Source organism: Lontra canadensis, unplaced genomic scaffold (genome assembly GCF_010015895.1).
Source record: "Lontra canadensis isolate GAN:19392208 unplaced genomic scaffold, GSC_riverotter_1.0 scaffold74, whole genome shotgun sequence".
NCBI classification, from domain to species: Eukaryota; Metazoa; Chordata; class Mammalia; order Carnivora; family Mustelidae; genus Lontra; species Lontra canadensis.
The window spans coordinates 4,440,182-4,458,954 of NW_022631068.1; the positions used below are offsets into that span (position 1 = coordinate 4,440,182).

An 18,773-nucleotide genomic window follows, 5' to 3' on the forward strand; every position below is an offset into this window, starting at 1 on the left:
CACAGCAGGTGCAGTGCCCAGGCCCACGAGAATGTTCCAATTTCTTTACTATCAGGAGGAAAAAAAGAACTTTAAGCCTGAAGAGAACATTTTATTAATGTTAATTAATACAGACATATTTGTTTTTATAGTAACACAAATATAAGAGATGAATTTTTAACTTTATTTTTTTATTAAGAAAGGGGCCCACGAGGTCACTAGGACCTTTGAAGGTCATAATGCAACCCTAGAGGGGCGCCTGGGTGGCTCAGTGGGTTAAGCCTCTGCCTTCCACTTAGGTCATGATCTCAGGATCCTGGGATCGAGCCCCCCATCGGGCTCTCTGCTTGGCAGGGAACTGCTTCCTCCTCTCTCTCTGCCTGCCTCTCTGCCTACTTGTGATCTCTCTCTGTGCCAAATATATAAATAAAATCTTTAAAAAAAATAATGCAACCCTACAAACAATACGGATGAGTCTTAAAAGCATTATGTTGAGCAGAAAAACTTGAGGCACCAAAGAGTATATGCTGTATGATTTTATTGAATGAACTTCTGTAGCAGACAAAACTAATCTGTATTAATAGATCAGAAAATGGTTGCTTCTGGGATGGGGAGGGATTGCCTAGAAAGAGAAATGAAGGTATGATTCCAAGATGACTGAAATGTTCTAGATCTTGGTTTAGGTGGGTTACCTAGGTGTATACACAATTGTCTAAAATCATGGAACTGAACTGTTAGGATGGTTGCGTTTTATTGTATAGCAATTATGCCACAACTAAAAAATAATACGGAAGAGAAGAAGAATGTACACTAGAGGAAAGTTAATAATCTCTGCAACAGATATGATGGGTGAATTCTTGAGACAGGGCTAGCTGACAAGATTTTAAGTTGCATTTTAGTAGAAAAGCTGTAAGGACTCAAAGGGAGGGGTCTAAGCACCATGACAGGCCAGTGGGGAACAAATCACTCTCTCTGTATCATTCAAGGTTTTTTTTTATTGCAAGCAAGAGAAAGTAGCTCTGGTTATTAAGCAGGAAACGAAATTTTTAGAAGAATAACAGAAACTATAAAGAACAGGCTCTGAAAACAGTCCAGAATTAAGAAGGCAAAACAGAGAACGGAGCACACCATCAGCTGGGTGACAGATCAGAGGATGCCCTTATCCTATACCTTTTCCCACCCAGCCAAACCCTATATCAGGCTTCCACTGCATCTACTTAATACTCCCCGCAAAGCGGAAAAACCTGGTTGGCAGTGTCTGATGAACTGAGCTCAGGTCTCACCTACATACAATTCCCAAAGAGTTGGGTGAGAGAACAAAGCTTTCTCTTGGCTTCTAGAGTGGGAGGTGGGGTCCTGGCTCCCACTTATTTTGGAATTCCCAAAAATAGGGATAGAATTTGAGTCCGGGGCAGCCCCAAATAACCAACAACACACTCTGTCTCTGTCGTTTAGATTCCTGCTTGTGATTCTAACTCCTGTCCAGGATTTCCAAGATCCAGAGCTTGTCCGGTGTAGACTGTTAGGTTCTAAACACTGCTGATGTGGCTTGGGAGAGCGAACCACAGGATCCGGTGTGGAAGGTCACCCTGGCTCAACGCCTGGGACCGGGCAGGGAAACTGGTTATGCTGGTGAGCTATGGCGAGAGCAAGGCTTACTTAAGAGAAGTATCTGAAAGGCAAATAGGACAGGACTTGCTTAAAATGGGCTGTGGAAAAGCCAGGAAAAGGAGTCAACGGGGACCGCCCAAATTTCTGACTTGAGAGTGGAGGGAGGGGTGAGGAGTTGAGAATGCATATAGGAACAGAGAGACCCAGGAGAGGCAAGGAGTAGGTTTGTTTCATCTGTTTGGGGTGGTTTTGACGTGCTGAACTTGAGACAGAGTTGTCCAATATACAACTGAAACATGTTTTAGAAACCAGCAAAGGTCCAGTCTATTGGCTGAGGCCATGGATGGGGCGAGCTTAGCCTGCGTGGGGACGCGGTGCGCGGAAAGAGGGTGCTCGCGATTGCTGACGTTTAGGGGGCGGTCTCCAAGCTCGCGACACCGCCTGGCGCCGCGCGCGTGTTGGCGGCCGACCTGGCCCAGCGCCCAAACACCCGTCCGCCCCCCGCCCTCCCCCAGGCCCCGCCCCGGTAGGCGGGGCGAGGAAGCGGCGTCGCGAAGTCACCCGAAGACGTAATCGGGTAGGCGCGGACTCTGCTGCTGGCGACCCCCGGGCGCACCTGGGAGGGGCACTCGCCGAATGGGGCGAGGGGACAAAGAACCGCGGGGAGGGGGTGAAGCCCGGACAGCCGGGCCCGCGGCGCTGAGCGCGGCGGCAGTGGCGGCTGCGGCGGTGACACTGGTCGCCGCCCTGCTCCTGCTGCGGTGTGAGGACGGGGGGTCGGGGCCTGGCTCCAGGTAACCCCTCCGCGCAGGGGACCGAGCTGGGCCCTTGCACCCCAGTGGGGGGGAGGAGGGATGGGGTTGGAACCCGGAGTAGCGTCGGGAACGAGGCCTTTGGGTGCCATGGCACCTGGGCGTATTCTTCTGTTAGGGTCCCTTCGGAGGTGTAGATTGGCTCAGGTTCGGGCGATGGCCGGGGTGCCACGCCCTGCGGGTGATTCAGCACTTTCCGCTGCGCCCAGACTTCGGAGAATAACATACCTTTTCCCAGAGCAAATAAACCGCCATTGTTACCCCGGTTAAGCTAGGGCCATCCCTTAAACATCCCAAGACCAGCAGCTATCGATGTTATTTCTGCAGCATGGCCGAGACTGAGGCACTGCCGAAGCTTCGGAAAGACTTCAGGATGCAAAATAAATCTGTCTTTATTCTGGGCGCCAGCGGAGAAACCGGCAGAGTGCTCTTAAAAGAAATCTTGGAACAGAGCCTGTTTTCCAAAGTCACACTCATTGGCCGGAGAAAGCTCACCTTCGATGAAGATGCTTATAAAAATGTGGTGGGTATTTGAGCTGGGACTCAAAAATGTAATAGCAGTGATTCTTCGGAGTGAACATATATTCATGTCTAAAGGCTGAACATTTCCTGGCCTGTGGTGGAGGAGAGGTAATCACAGTGTGGCCCAGAATGGTGTGTGAGAGCCCCTCCTGGAAGCTGGAGTCCTGGTTACAGGCCCTGGGTTGGCCTCCCCACTCACTATATGACCTTGGGCAAAGCCCTTCTCTGCATCTAGACCCCTATAAGGCCAGCCTGTCTTGTAATGAGGGCTCAGAAGACAGAAGAGCCAGTTTTCAGAGCCATTCAAGCTGGGTTCTGGAGACCGCCTGATAACCTGGGGCCATTTTCTCAATCATTTTGCCTGTTTTATTTACGTGCCCACTCAGTATTAATGTCAGCTAATTGCAGGCAAGGTCTATGGCAATAAAGGTGAGATTATTCACCTACAAGAATTGCTGCACCTAACGTCCCAGGGCTGTAGCCTTGTAAGTGGAATATTCTCTTCATTGTCACACTTTCATGGTTAACCAAAGGATATGCCAGAATTTCCCTAAATATTTGCAGTCTGAGCTCTGTGGAGATCCCTTTCCCCATGTAAAGGGAGTTGTGAAATACAGTAAATTAAACTATAGTGTGATCCCGAGACCCCCATAGCTATAGAAGTTGATCCCACAGGCTTCACAGGTAGAACATCCCAAACAACAAGTGGTCTCACAAATAAATGTTCTTAACCCCTGTAGGTCCATGGTCAGATCATTTTACATCTATTCTGTGTCCATCAGGACTTTTCTGTTTAAAATGGACATCTTTGCTCAGACTTAGTTCATATGTGGTCTTCACACCTGGCTTCATGGAGTGTGTCAAATACCTCCGGTAATTAGAAACTGATACTGAGTTCCGTGCTTTGATAATTGATTTTGGTGGCATGTCTTTGGGTTATGCACTTAATGGGAACATATTTTTCTTCAACATGCTCACAGTGCCAGAAAAATCGTTTTGAAAGAGCTGATGGTAGGGAAGGAAAACTACATTTTATTTGAATTCCTGGATGATGAGAACTTCTCAATCTGTCTTTTTTAAGTTTCACAACAAACTTGTGAAGTGACATGGAGGTTCTTTTTTTTTTTTTTTAAGATTTATTTATTTGTTTTAGAGAGAGACAGTGAGAGAGTGCATGAGCAGGAGGAGGGTCAGAAGGAGAGGGAGAAGCAGACTTCCCGCTGGACTGGGCTTGATCTCCCCATGACCTCAGCCATAAGCAAGAGACAGACCCTCAACCAACTAAGCCACCCAGGCATCCCTACATGGAGGTTCTTAAATCTGAGTGAGCACAAGAATTACTTAGGATGCTTATTAAAAGTGCATTTTCTGGGGCGCCTGGGTGGCTCAGTCATTAAGCATCTGCCTTCAGCTCAGGTCATGATCTCAAGGTCCTGGGATCAAGCCCTGCATCTGGCTTCCCTGCTCAGTGCAAAGCCTGCTTTTCTCTCTCCTACTACCCCTGCTTGTATTCCCTCTCTCACTCACTCACTCTGTGTGTCAAATAAATAAATAAAATCTTTTTAAAAAATGCATTTTCTGCTTTAGAAGTATTGGTGTGACACCTCCTAATATGCCTTTTTATCAAGCACTCACTGGCTGATTCTAATACAGGTGGTTCATGAATTGGACTGAAGGAAAGATTATCATTCCCATTTTATTGCTGGAAAAACTGAGGCATATAACTTGACCAAAATTACATGCTTACTAAGTAGCAGGCTTGGGAGTTGAACCTAGGTCTTTGAGATTCCAAACACCATTACTTGCCCTGACATTGTACTTCACTGGTGTCCCTCCTGGTGTATAGACAGGTCTTTTATGTTTCCAGAGAGAAAATTAAAATTAAACCTGACTTTAGAGATCAGAATCACTTATGGTCCAGTTATGTGTACCATGGACATACAGTGCATTGTTGATTTTGAATTCAGATAATTGCTTTTTAGTGGGAAAAAAATGAGCTTGCAAAAAATTTTTATAATATGATTATGTATTTTCCTTAGTTTTATTTCTGTTTAATTATATTATTAAACCTGGTTTGTCTCCCAGCAAAGTATCCATTTGGTGAACAGTACCTGTAACAGTCACTTGCTCATAAGTCTGAAAAACTACCCGGTACCTTATTAATATTATGTACATTATTAAGTGTATCCATGCTTAATATCTAATGCCCCAGTTTTTTGCCACTCTGCACCAGTGCCACTCTAGCTCTATCAGAGGTTTCTTACTAGGTAAAATAAGCACTCTCTGGAATTATGATTCTCATGCTGTAGGAATCTGCCTTACTAAGTAGACTCTCATGGAAAAGATAGAAGAAGAATGGCAGGAGAAAAGATGCCAGAGGAGAGAGCTTGCAAAGTTTTATGATAAATGAGCAGCCTGTTCAGTAATGTTCTGTAATTTATTCTTTAAATCTAGAGGAGTATTTTCCCCCTCTTTTTTAATAACATCAAGTTATATACAGCTGTGTCCTTGTTGTCTAGAATCAAGAAGTGGTGGACTTTGAGAAGTTGGATGACTACGCTTCTGCCTTTCAAGGTCATGATGTTGGATTTTGTTGCCTGGGTACTACCAGAAAAAAAGCCGGGGCGGTAAGGAAGACATAGACCCCTTTCTCTTTCGCTGGCTGGTAATATCAATGATTCCTTTCTTGGTTACTCTTTTTCTTTACATCCGTAGTGCTTACATGTAATAAGCTCTTATCATTTACGATTTCATATACTGCCATAGCCTTTGCTGTACTTTGAATAGTACTGATAAATTCATCTTTCCTTCAAAGTAACCCTTGAGTTCAGGCCTTCGTGCTGGAGACATCATAAATATTTACAAGGTCTTGCCTCTTACAAATATTGCTGTCTTTACATCCCCTGACTAAGGCAAACCATTAGGTCTGAGTAAAAGTAATTGGCTCATGCTGTTAGCAATAAGCTTTTTTTTTTTCTTATAAATGTTTTAAACTTAAAGCGTTCTCTCTCACATGAATGATTTACATCAACCTATTTTCATGCCAAGTTTTAAACTTAAGATACAGAACATCAGAACAAAGGCACGATTCAGCTAGCCGTTAGTGATGACTCAGCCTTTAGTGGTGATTCAGCCCTAACTGACGCAGAACTGTTCTAATCCATGTTTTATCTTCTTTTTAATGGTGTTCTAAATCACATCGGCCTCTGTCCAGAAGTCCTAAGTTACTATCTAGTTAAAAGTCATTGCTTATGGGTGGCTCAGTGGGTTAAGCCTCTGCCTTCGGCTCAGGTCATGGTCTCAGGGTCATAGGATCAAGCCCCGCATCAGGCTCTCTGCTCAGCAGGGGGCCTGCTCCCCCCCCCCCCCGCCTACTTGTGATCTCTCCCTCTGTCAAATAAATACATAAAATCTTAAAAAAAAAAAAAGTCATTGCTTACTATGTAGATCCTCAGCACGTGTTAATACATCTTAATTTATACCTTGACTATAGTTTATTCCTCTGGCAGAAAATTGTTGGAGCTAAATGTGTTTGTTTATTTATTTATTTATTTATTTATTTTTTAGAGAGTGCAAGAGTGAAAGTGGGGGAGGGGGAGGGAGATGGGAGCGGCAGAGAGACAGGGAGAGAATCCCAAACGGGCTCTATACCCATTGCAGAGCCCCGAAGTGGGAATCCATCTCACAGCCCTGAGATCGTGACCTGAGCCGAAAGCAAGAGTTGGATGCTTAACGGACTGAGCCACATAGGTGCCTAAATGTGTCTATTAAATATGCAGGACCATGATGCTGCTGTGGGGCCTTATCATAGATCTACGAACAGGCCTGTGTATCAGAATCATTAGGAGGGCATGTGGTTAAGAACTGTTGGTTCATACCAACTAAGGAGTTCAGCTCAGATGTATTTCTCTGGCCCTGTTGGTGATTCAAAGAATCATTCTATTTATGCTTTTGGTAGGGATGTATTTCCAAATCTTCTGCGGTCCTATCATGTCCACTTTGGAACTCAGCTGGGTTTTGAGCTCTGTGCTGGGAAGTCTGGATTATAGAGAAGTTTAATCTCCCAGGAATTAGCACATTGTGTCTCCTAGAAAGGGTCATTTTCCTGCTCAGCATCTAGTATAGTTTCTGTCCCAGAGAGAGTCACAAGCAGTGTGCCCTCTAAAAAGCATTGAAAAACTTTTTTGTTCTAGTACACCGCAAGTTGAACTGTCTCGAGTGCCAGCCTGATTTTGGCAGTGACTCAGCAAAATAAAAACCACTGCATTAGGCATAGAGTAGTTGATTTTCATGACATAAGGCAAATCTCATTATAGGGTGCCCCAAGAAAAAGTCTACATTGCTTTGTTGCACTGAAATTGTGTAAAGCAATTTTAATCAGAGGAATCGGATGTCTTCCCTCTCCAGACTATTTTTTTAAAGATGGAGTTGGTTCCCTACCCCTCAGGCTCCAAAATCAGTTTGTTTTCCGAAATTGGTTTGAAAAGATAAAAGGATTAATGGGTAAGCAGAGAAAAAAAACTAGTAAGCCAAATGTAATCTCAGAAATGAGTTGGGGTTTAAATGGTTCTAGAGGATAGTGACAGAAAGAAAACTGACATTTCTTCCAGAAAGTCTTTTTTAAAGAAATTTGATGCTAATTTAGGTTGGATGCAATACAAAATTTGGAGGTTGTGATAACTTTAGGCAATTCAAAGAGGTGACAGTTTCCAAGTGGCTAGGTAGTAATAGTTGTTTGATGGGGACTGTGGGTTTCCAAGCTCATCCTACTGGTATTCTGGGTCAGCAGCCCTGACTACAGAAAAAGAGCTCATCAGATAGATACTGAGAAGCTGGTAAAAGCCTGGTGTCATTCTGGAGCTGTTTTGTAACTGGAACATCCCACAGTTTTCCTTAGAAATAGGACTTTCCAGTATAGAAATGTCAAGAAATTATGGGTTTCTGTCTCATTATTGACACCCTCTGAGTAGCCATCTTGTTTCTCTGTGATCTTCAGTGTGTGAATTTGCTGGGGCTCTTATAACAAAGCAACATACCTGGGGTGGCTTAAATAGCAGGAATTTAGTGTCTCACAGCTCTAGGGGCTTGAAGTCTGAGATCAAGGTGTTGGCAGCTTTGGTTCCCCTGAGGGCTGGGAGGGAAGGAACTTCCAGGCTTCTCTTCTTGACTCATAGATGACATAGATGACCTCCTTCTATCTTTATCTCTTCATTCAGTGTTTTTCCCAAGTACTGTGTGGTTCTGTCCAAATATCTCCTTTTTACAACAGCACTAGTCCAAGAGCACTAGTCCAAGTAGATTAAGAACCACCCTACTCAGTGTGACCTCACCTTAACTTAATGTCATCAGCAATGACCCCGTTTCCAAATAAGGTTACACTCTGAGATACTAGAACTCATGATTTCAACATGGGAGTTTTGGGGAAAACATTACAACCCATAAAGTTCAGTCTTCTCAGATTTCTTCTGAAACTGGTGTAGGGATAGGTCTGTTGGCCCTTTCAGCTGTTTGGAAAACCATTTCTTTAAATCGTGTTAGATGATTTCACATTCACAGGCCCCAGCTCTCCATTCCGTGCAGTGGCTTCCTTACTTGGCCCCAGATCTACTGGGTCCGAAACTCCAAGGCTGGAAATTTAGCAACTATTTGTAGCATCTTGGGAGATTTAGACGAAGCCAACCATCCTCTTGTTGGAGCTGCTTTCTCAAGGCATTAGGGTGTGTTAGTCTTCCTCTCCTGCTGCTTTTCTATGTACTGGAGTCCCAGATGGCCTTCACCTGGCTATAAGAAGCAACTTGTGTGCTAGTAAAGGTTGCATTACTCTTTGAAGACCAGATCTACATTGGCTTGGGGTGTAGAGCAGAAACTCGAAGATGTCACTGAGAATAGTGTTTTCTCCTTATTTGTATTCAGAGAAGGATGTGGCTAGTGAGTTCGAGGTGGTGTCATAAGGTTTTGCCTCTCCATTGGCTTTCTCGCGGTCCAGGTTCTTGGATTCTGTTGAATGGACAATGCCAGTAATGTGATTAAAGCAGCCATTGTAACATTCATGAGGCCTCATTAGAGTCTCCTGGCTTCTGATTCTAATGAAACATCCTTCGAATCCAGGGGTTTGCGGACCAAGGCTGTGGGCCACATACAGCCTATGTGTTTTTGTATAGCCCATGGAGCTAAGAAGGTTTTTGTATTTTCAAATGGCTAAAAAATGTCAAAAGGGGAATAATATATCATGTGAAAATTTAAGAAATTCCAATTTCAGTATCGATAAATAAAGTTTTATTGGAACACTCCTGCTCTCATTACTTTATGTATTATCTGTGGCTGCTGTGATGGCAGAGCTGTGTTGCTGTAACAGAAACCTGCAAATCTGAAAGGGTTTGCTCTCTCATCCTTTATGAGAAAAGCTTGCTGCCGCCTGTTGTCATGTGTATCATTTGATTCGATGTCTAGAAGGGGGCTTGTGAAGTCATAGGGCCTCAGTGGCTTGAGGCTGTGTTTGGATACCAAATAGCCATGGGACCTTGGGTGTGCTGGGTCGCTCCCATGGGCGGGTGCCTCCTCGTCAGTACTGAGAAGGAGGTGGCCACTGAGACCCCCATTAGTCTGCAGAATTCTTTGACTTCCATCACCCAGAGAAAAGAAGACCCCACATGGAAACATTATGTGAGGACATAAGAGATAGACTCAGGAATCTCAGTTATCTGTTTGATTTGATTTCTATCCAGAGCTTTTTCTCTAACCGGGATCTTGGTTCCACCACTGTACATCAAATAGAGAGATGCCCTCCAGAAACACCAATCAATGAGGTCTTGGATTATACCATTTGTTGTTTGTCTGCATCTCTGTCTTCTAGTCTAATTTATAGGGCTGGGTTGAAATGGGAGTAAAGCAGAAAGAATCTGAGGCAGGAATGTGGCTAAGTGCGCCCCTTTACAGAATGACAGATCCTTCCTCCTTGGAAAAGGAGGCCCCGGATGTTGAGTCATTGTGGGGTGCTCTCTGGTCATGCCCGTCAGTGCCGAAATACCTCAGTAGGAGAAGTTGTTTGTAAGCTGGTGTGTTCCTAGTTTATAGGCATGTGTAAAGAAGATGAGAAGAAATACTTAGTAGCTTTGGATTTTAATAAGATTGAAAGAGTAAATGGTTTGTGGAGCCTGTGGAGATTTGCCAAGTTGTATTACGTTGTGTTTATGTGTTTATTCTTTCGAGCGGGTGCTGGGAAAGGAAATTTATAGTAGGAACTTACTTAATCAGTTCCTTTTTCTGGAAGAAACTCTGATTTCTAGCTTAAAATAAGATACACTGAGTAAAGAATCATAAAGACACTGCAACAGAATGGTTGTAATGCTCTCAGAAGAGATGTCTTTTCTCTTGCCATATGGTTTGGGAAACTAAATATGGTTTTTCTGGGAAAACACATGAAAACTGTGTTTCTGGGTTATGAAATAGCTTGTTTTAGCTTGTTTCTTCTATTGTTGTTGTTGTTGTTGTTTTTATCTGCACTGCTAGAGAACAAGAAAGGATGTTAATTAGACTTTAAAGACAGCTTCCGTCTATCTCTAAATGGAATCTTCCTCACTGCAGAGAAAATTGGTGTGCGTCGGTATCTCCAAGTCTGTCACCAGGATCCACGCTTAAGTTTGGTTTCTAAGTCCTTGAAAGCCGTTGACCCCTCTGCTTTTGAGTTTCATTCATCAGCTAAAAGGCCACGCATCAGGGTGGGGGAAGTGAAATTCAAAAATTGTGGGCTTGGAAAAATGCGTATTTATAATCAGCTTGGGGGCTCAGAGGATTTGTGAAATCATTTTGGATTAACAGCCATTGATTGCTAATAAAACAATATTTAGCTTTGTCCAGAGAACAGCAGTGGAGAAAGGTATGGGCACCTCGTCAACAGGGCCCATTGAACAGGGATGACGGGCCCAGTGTGGGGGTCTGCGCGGCAGCGTGGGCGCTCGTCCTTCACGGAGCGGTTGTCAGTTGTTAGCCAGGCCCGTGAAAGGAAGGACGCCAGAGTCTGATGGCTAGGGTGGTATTGACGTGCTCTCGCTGACTAATCAGATTGAAAAAGTCCCATGGCATTTATGTCACTTTAATTTTCATCAAACAATTGGAGATGGCAGGACTCTATTAAGAAGAGGTTGATCCAGAACTAAAGCCAAATAAATTAGGGTCTCAGTTTAATCAAATTATCCCTTTACTGGCCCTGGATTAAGCGAGAGAGACAGCGTCGGTCCAGGGACTTGTGATTGGCTGAATCTTTCCTTTATTTTTTAAAGAAGCTGATGAAAGAAAAAAAAAAAAGCATTTTAACAGAGACAACTATGATGACGCTTCCAAGAAATAGGGCTAAAACAGTAGCAACAATGAAAAGGAATTGATTTCACTAGTCAGCGCTGGGATTTCATTGTGAATAATGGACCTGTTCTCGGAATCAGAGTTTGGGGATTCCTTCAGCGCATGTAAAATCTCAATTCGAGACTGGCTCTGAGGAGACTCAGGGCCCTCCCTGAGGGGCAGGGCAGGAACGCAGTTTGCTTCACACAGGTGTGGAAGAGCAGCACCGTGAGTTGGAGTCAGCGTGTAGGCGAGTTTTTGTGAGGCTCAAATGTGCACATGTACAACACGGAAAAAGGGATGGTGATGTGTGGTGACCATTGACGTTTATGTTACGTCACGTGAGACCTAACACTGCCCTGCAGGTAGCAGGTGTGGTTAAAAATATACTGTCGCTGGGGCGCCTGGGTGGCTCAGTGGGTTAAGGTCTCTGCCTTTGTCTTAGGTCATGATCCCAGGGTCCCGGGATCGAGCCCCGAGTTGGGCTCTTTGCTCAGTGGGGAGCCTGCTTCCTCTTCTTGCTCTGTCTCTCTGCGCCTTCCTTTCTGCCTGCTTGTGATCTCTCTCTCTGTGTCAAATAAATAAATAAAATCTTTAAAAATATATATATTGTCACTGCTGACAGAGGAAGACAGGAAAGGCTTTTGGGGTGACGGTGACATTCTAGTTCTTGATCTGGGGGTTGGCTACAGAGGGTGTTCAGTTGATGAAAAGTCACCGAGCTCTATACTTACAATATGCTTACTTTTCTTTTATGACTGACTTCCATACAAATCTGGAAAAGTTTGGGCCCGTTGTTTTAAAATTGAAATCTGATTAGTTTCCTATGGCTGCTGTAACAAATTGCCTCAACTTTAGTGGCTTAAAACAACATAAATGTATCATCTTACAGTTCTATAAGTAAGAAATGCAACATGGATTTTGCTGAGGTAAAATCAAGGGGTTGACAGGGCTGTGTTCCCTTCTGGAAGCTCTGGGTCGGGGGTGGGGCAAATCCATTGTTATATTTTCCAGCTACTGGGGGACGCCTACATTCCTTGGTGCACGATCCCCTCCCTCCATCTTCGGTGGGGAGGGAACAGGGGACTGAGTACTCCTCACACTGCATAGCTCATCCCTTCTCTTATGCTTCCCTTTTCCACCTTTCAGGACTCTTGTGATTACATTGGGCCCAGTTGGATCACACAGAATAACCTTATTTTAAGGTCAGCTGATTAGCAACCTTAATTCCCCTGCAGCTTGAACTTCCCTTTGCTGTATAACCTAACGTATTCACAGGTATGGGGATCGGCACACAGACATCTTTGTGGGGCCACCCCAGTTACGAACGAGTGAGCCCTCTGCATTAGCTGCAGGCAGTGTGAGATGAGCAGGAACTGGGCACAGTTGAGAGCATGGCTCAGAGGCAAGAATCAGCATTCCGCTCTCAGTTTTCTCTTCCGACCGGACGTTCACCAGGTCACTGGCCCTTGTTTTCACATCTCTCAATGAAGCGGTTGGATATGGTTTCCGGAGGTGCAAGACCCACCTCTCCTTATGAAATAAAACATTTAGGATCAATAAGTCCCCAGGCCAAATCTTGAACTAAAAAATATCATTACGGTGGTAACATAGTCTTCTGATTTGGAATCGTCCTTATAGAAAACCTCATTATGTAGTTGTAGGTCTAAAGTTTACTAGGCTTTAGATTCCTCTCCAGCACTCTGGAATTTGGGGATGCCAGCATTGATTGGTGGTCCTGAGAAGCTGTTGCTTCCGGCTTTCCCTTGTCTGGGTACAGGCATGTGTCCCTCCATTAGACCCTGGAAGTGAGTTTACATTCTACTGTTTGTACCATTCTCTCCACTCCCATTTATTGCCACTTAGTTTTTGTTTTGTTTTGTTTTGTTTTGTTTTCTAACTGGATTTTGCTTTCTCTGCTTTCATTGGACTTTTATTCATCCATTCAAATGTTTTGAGATTACCTGTCATGTGCTGAGCATACATTAATGCTGAGATATGAATTAAGAAGAAATACCCTATTCCTACACTCATCCGACTAAATCTAGACCAGGGGTCCCCAAACTTTTTTTTTTTTTTTTTGACAGACAGAGATCACAAGTAGGCAGAGAGGCAGGCAGAGAAGGGCGGGGGGAGCAGGCTTCCCGATGTGCAGAGAGCCTGATGCGGGGCTTGGTCCCAGGAGCCTGAGATCATGACCCAAGCTGAAGGCAGAGGCTTTAACCCACTGAGCCACCCAGGTGCCCCAACATTCTCGATTATATACCCATCAGTAAAAAAAAGTGAGGATTCACTCTTTCCTGGTATATGAAGTATGTTGTAAAACATACACAAAAATGGGAAATTAAATAGACTTTGTTCTGATAGTGCCTGGATAGAGTTCTCAGCTATGCCCCAAGATCCCTGCCCATTAGAGCTGACACAGAGAAAATTGAGAATCGGAAAGTTACTAAAAGACAAAGAGATATGTGACTTCAAGCCATTTCTTGGCCTGGTCTTATTATTCCTTTTGTTCCTTGCAGATTTGTTTGGTGTTTTTGTCTCAATGTCACTGTTCTTATTATTTCACTGGTCTTGCTGCCGCAACTGGTGTGTCTGTCCTGAGGATCATGCTTGGAGCATTTCCCGGAACCTCTGCTTGGATGCATTTTATTAGATCCCCATTCTCCTGCAGGCCTCCTAGCCTGTCGCCCAAACTGAGTAGTCATCTTTGAGCTGAACTCATAGCTTTTTGGAAATAATTCATACCCTTTTCCCCCCTCTCAGGAAGGATTTGTTCGTGTCGATCGAGATTATGTCCTCAAGTCTGCAGAGCTGGCAAAAGCTGGAGGGTGCAAACATTTTAACTTGCTGTCCTCTAAGGGAGCTGATAAGTCAAGCAGTTTTTTATATCTGCAAGTCAAGGTTTGTACATGTTTCTGTCTTTCATATACTTTGGAGAACCCTGGCTAATTGGCAATATTAAGTAATATAAAATGCTACGTGATAGAAATGCACTATATTATCCATTTTTTCATAGCAGCAAGGTACTGTTTTTGCATGGATATATTTAGTAAACAGGAGTGATTTGAAATCCATTGTCTTTCCCTGTGTTGATTACCTGATGATCACAAAATCAGTTGTGACAGCTCTGGTCTTGAATGGCAGCATGGAATCTGAGTATTAGAAGAGACTTTGAGACCGTGATTCTTAAACTTTCCCAGAGTTGATGATATTGTAGTATTGGTTATGGCTCTTGCCCTCAAGGTAACTCTAATCTGCTTGTTTGGGGATTCCCCAAGGCTAGCCCGGAGTTTAGTAATTTGATAGAAGGTCTCGCAAGACACAGCATATAGTTATATTCACAGCTGTGATTTATTACAATAAAAGGCTGTGAAGCCCAAAGTCAGTAAAGAGAAGGAGTTCATGGAGTGAAGTCGGAGGAAATGGGTATGAGCTTCCAAGAGTCTTCTCTCAATAGAGTCACACGTGCTAAATTTCTTCAGCAATGAATGTTGAGAAATGAGAGAAATTCACCTGAGCACCAGAGTTCAGTTTTGATCGAGTCAATCACATTGGCACCTTGAGTGTGGAAAAAAAAATTATAAACTTCCAGAGGTAAAGCAAGTGTTCAGCATAACAGTGTCCGCCTGCTATGTTAACTCTTCTATGCACCCTGCTAATAGAGACAGAACCTATCTTCATAAAAGCTAAGAGATCTGTCCACATAAACACTGGTATATGAATGGTCGAGGCAGCATTATTCACAATAGCCAGAGTAGAAACAACACAAATATCCATCAGCTGATGAATGGTTGAATAAAATCTGATACATACATAGGAAAGAGTATTAGTCACCTGTAAAAAGGCATGATCCATGCTATAAGATGGGTGAACCTTGAAAACATTATGCTAAAAGAGAGAGGCCATTCACAAAAGGCCACAAGTTGTAGAATTCTGTGTATATGAAATATCCAGAATAGGCAAATATAGAGACAGGAAGATTAACGGTTGGCTAGGGCTGGGGGGTGGATGGGAGTAAGTCTAGTTGGTGTAGGGTTTTTTGCAGGGGAGTGAAGAAATAATTCTAAACTTAGGTTGTGGTGAAGTATATCTGTGAATATACTAAAAAGCATTAATTTTTAATGAATTTTTTAAAAAGCTACCCGAGATGATGTGATGTGTCAGGTGAGGCACCAAATGAACAATATGAACAGGCCAAGAAAGAGGAGAGCGTGCCACTGAATTCACAAGGCCTTCAGATGTCCCTGTGGCCTGAGCTCCCCTGGCATTTCTGTTCTTAGAGATGCCTGGCATGAAAATTCATGGTTTGTTTAACAAATTTAATGTAAAGCCATCGTACAGATGTCATCTCACTGTCTCTTGAAATCCAATGGGATTTGTAAGGAAGACAGTAATAGAGAGAGTCTGTGCATCTTCTGACCCACTGGAACTATCTAGAAACCAAAAAAGGGTTGATGTTCATCAGCCTGCAATGTTAATTCCAGACTAAGGAGAAGTTACTCACTGATGGTTGAGCTCCTAACAGGTTACCTACTCTCTGGATCTGTTCTAAAATCGGTCACATGAGAGGCTGGACTGACTAGGCAGCCATCCTCTCATCCAGGACATCTTTTATAACTCTACACTGCCTATCAGGATAAATGATCTCTTCCTTAACTTCCCAGATTTGAAAATTCCAGATAACAATATTTACAATTTTTGAGACCCGCAGAAGCAGATTATCTTCAAACCCCCAAGTTATTCCCTCATAAGCATTACAGTAAATTGGTCTTCTTGATTAAATACAAGTGGTTTTTATTAACAGAGAGAAGTAGAAGCTAGGGTTGAAGAATTACAGTTTGATCGTTACTCTGTCTTTAGGCCTGGGTAAGTATTCATACTCCCTAATAGTACGCTACTGTTTGTTATTCCCTAGAAGTTAGTTTTTCATGTGAAGAGGCTGACAACTAGGGTATCTAAGATATGAAAGAAGTTGGTTAGAGTTGAATTGCTCCTCTGAAGAACATGCCTTCTGGCTTTGAAGGAAAGGGTAGACCGTTTGTTGGTGCCAGGTTCAGAGTAGTCTGGAATTTCCGGGGTCGCTTTTGCTGCCTTAAAAAAAAAAAAAAAATCCTCTTCATTCGCCAAATAAAACCTTTCACCCATTGTATTAATCTGTTCAGGCTGCTGTAACAGAGTAACACCACAGACTGGGTGGCGTAAGCAACAGAAATTTATTTTCTCACAATTCTCGAGGGTAGAATCCAAGGTCAGGTTGCCATCAGAGTCCGTGTCTGCTGAGGCCTCGCTTCCTGGTTTGTAGATGGCCTCCTCTCTGTGCCCTGACATGGTCTTTCCTCTGTGCGCATGTGGAGAGGTATCTGAAATCTTTCCCTGTCCTGTAAGGATACCCGTCCTGTCAGATCAAGGTCCCACCCTTGCGACCTAAACTAATCTGAATTACCCTGTAAATGCACTGTTTTCAAATACAGCCTCACTGGGGGTTAGAGCTTCAACATGAATTTGGTGGGCACAGTACAGTTCATAACACCCTGTATGGTCTGAAGACAATAAACCGTCTCTTCCTCTGCTTTTCTTTTTCTCTTTAGAGTTCTGCTGTGTGATAGGCAAGAATCTCGCCCAGGGGAGTGGTTGGTTAGGAAATTCTTTGGCTCCTTACCAGAATCTTGGGCCAGTGGGCACTCTGTGCCAGTGACGACTGTGGTTAGGGCAATGCTGAACAACGCAGTGAACCCAAGCGGCAAGAAGAAGGAACTTCTGGATAATAAGGCCATTCATGACCTGGGGAGAGCCGATAGCTCTCTCACACCATGACCGCACCGGAGAAATGCTTTCTACTGGAACTCAACACCCACTGCCTAATTGGTACTTTCAGGGTCTAAAAAAAGTCAGTGTGCTTTAACTGTGGTTTCCCTAGTTTCAGCTGCCGGATCCAGTAACAAATTACTGTGTCCTGCACCAGCAGTGCAGAGCCTGGTTGGACGGATTGATACATTGCCCAGGGAGCTTTTCAAAAACAGAGATCCATAGGCTCTACCTCAGATCCCTGAAGCAGAATCTTCAGGGTATAAGCACAGGAACCTGTTGTTTTTCTTAAAGCTTCCCCTAGTGGTTCTGGTGCCACTGGTGGGGAGGCCTGCTTTGAAAGGCTTGTCTGCACAAACCTTATATGTTATGCAGATGATTTCTGTTCTAAAATCGTCATTTGTGTCTCTGAGTTACCCGCTGCAGACTGCTGTATTTGTATCAGTGGGCGTCTTGCCTTACTACTTCTTTACAATGTATAATAAAAGCCATTATATAACCGAGCTTGTAAGATTCATGGGAGAATTAAATATAGGAAGGAAGATAAATGGACAAGTCCTGGGTGATTGTTAGGAAATGTCCAAGTGTCAGTGCTGATACGCAGCATTTTGGCTAGTTGGATGATAGAATAGAGCTAGTATTTATCCGGTGCTGGCTAAGTGCCAGCCTTTACACAAGCTCTCTGCCTTGTAACCCTCCACAATCTTTACAATCCTTGCAGGTGCTACTATCATCCCCATGTCTCAGATGGGGAACTGAAGCTCACTGCGGTTAAGTGCTTTGCCCAAGGGACCAAAGCTGAAGACCTGAAGCTGGAAATGGCAAAGCCAGGATTCTAACCCAAGTCAGCCTGACTCATAGCTTGTATTATTTTTAACCACTCTCCAAAGCCTCTGGTAGCCGTGTATTTCCAGAAAGTTCCAGTTAACAGTGACTGGATGAGTACTTGCTATGGATGGATAAAATTGAAATATTTGTTTCTTTTATAGGGTCTAGGATCCCAGTAGTGATTAACCACAAAAAGTTCACAAAGCCAGTAGAAGTGTATGTCAAAGTGCCACACTTTAAAAACTATGGGAAAGGAAAGAAAGATGTGGAAGGAGGGTCAAAGTCGACTAGCCAGTGTTAGTTTCGATCCACAAATAAAGGATAGTGGTGAAACCTGTCTTAACATCTGTGCTGAGGGAAACAGTGATTTGAGTGATTCAGTCTATTTTTACAGGGTCTGTAGTATGCCAAGTACATTTCAAGCTTCAGGAGACACCAGAGGATAAAGGCCATCCCCTTTAATTGGAGGTGTATATCTGTAGAAGGGATTGGACAGTCCCATTGTCAGTCACCCAGGAAAGAGACGTATTTTAGGAAGGGGTGGGGTCTTAGGATGTGGACTTTAGGAAGGAGATGGAACATTCCTCCTGCCAGGCATGGGTTCTAAAGAGCGGCATGAAGTGAGGGGATCCCATGAGGACATCCTGAGGCCTGTGGGCTCTAAAAGCAGCTACCCCCAGTGGCCAATTTTAAGTTATTCTATGTTATTTCCTTACCCACAAAACCTTCTGTCAGGTCATGTTCAACTTTTTGTTCTGGCCTCAATAGTGAGATGGGATGTTAGCGGGAGGTTTAGTCTGTGTTTGTCTGTGGAATAGAGAGGAAAGTGGCTCCTTCCCAAGCCCAGCATCGTGGTGAGACACAAACTTAAGAGAA

General features: G+C 43.8%; 1 protein-coding gene across 2 annotated transcripts; it reads left to right on the forward strand.

Annotated features, from left to right (window-relative positions):
* Positions 1-2,060: 2,060 nt before the first annotated feature.
* HTATIP2 (HIV-1 Tat interactive protein 2) lies at positions 2,061-17,572 on the forward strand. Of its 2 annotated transcripts, none has more exons than XM_032881209.1 (6): positions 2,061-2,167; positions 2,730-2,925; positions 5,444-5,551; positions 14,028-14,165; positions 16,069-16,130; positions 16,853-17,572. In XM_032881209.1, the coding sequence occupies exons 2-6, from the start codon at positions 2,731-2,733 to the stop codon at positions 17,076-17,078; spliced, it is 729 nt and encodes a 242-aa protein (XP_032737100.1). In that variant the 5' UTR covers positions 2,061-2,167; position 2,730; the 3' UTR covers positions 17,079-17,572. The 2 variants fall into 2 exon arrangements, with proteins under 2 accessions (XP_032737100.1, XP_032737099.1); XM_032881208.1 differs by lacking the exon at positions 2,061-2,167 and adding an exon at positions 2,183-2,384.
* The last annotated feature ends 1,201 nt before the right edge of the window (positions 17,573-18,773 follow it).

What these genes read in the sequence shown, in the direction of transcription:
- HTATIP2 (XM_032881208.1), top strand. Translation starts at nt 2,227, where the DNA reads ATGGGGCGAGGGGACAAAGAACCGCGGGGAGGGGGTGAAGCCCGGACA. An exon ending in TTTTATATCTGCAAGTCAAG is followed by an intron (nt 14,166 to 16,068) that starts GTTTGTACATGT and finishes TTTTATTAACAG; the next exon opens with AGAGAAGTAGAAGCTAGGGT. An exon ending in TACTCTGTCTTTAGGCCTGG is followed by an intron (nt 16,131 to 16,852) that starts GTAAGTATTCAT and finishes TTTTCTCTTTAG; the next exon opens with AGTTCTGCTGTGTGATAGGC.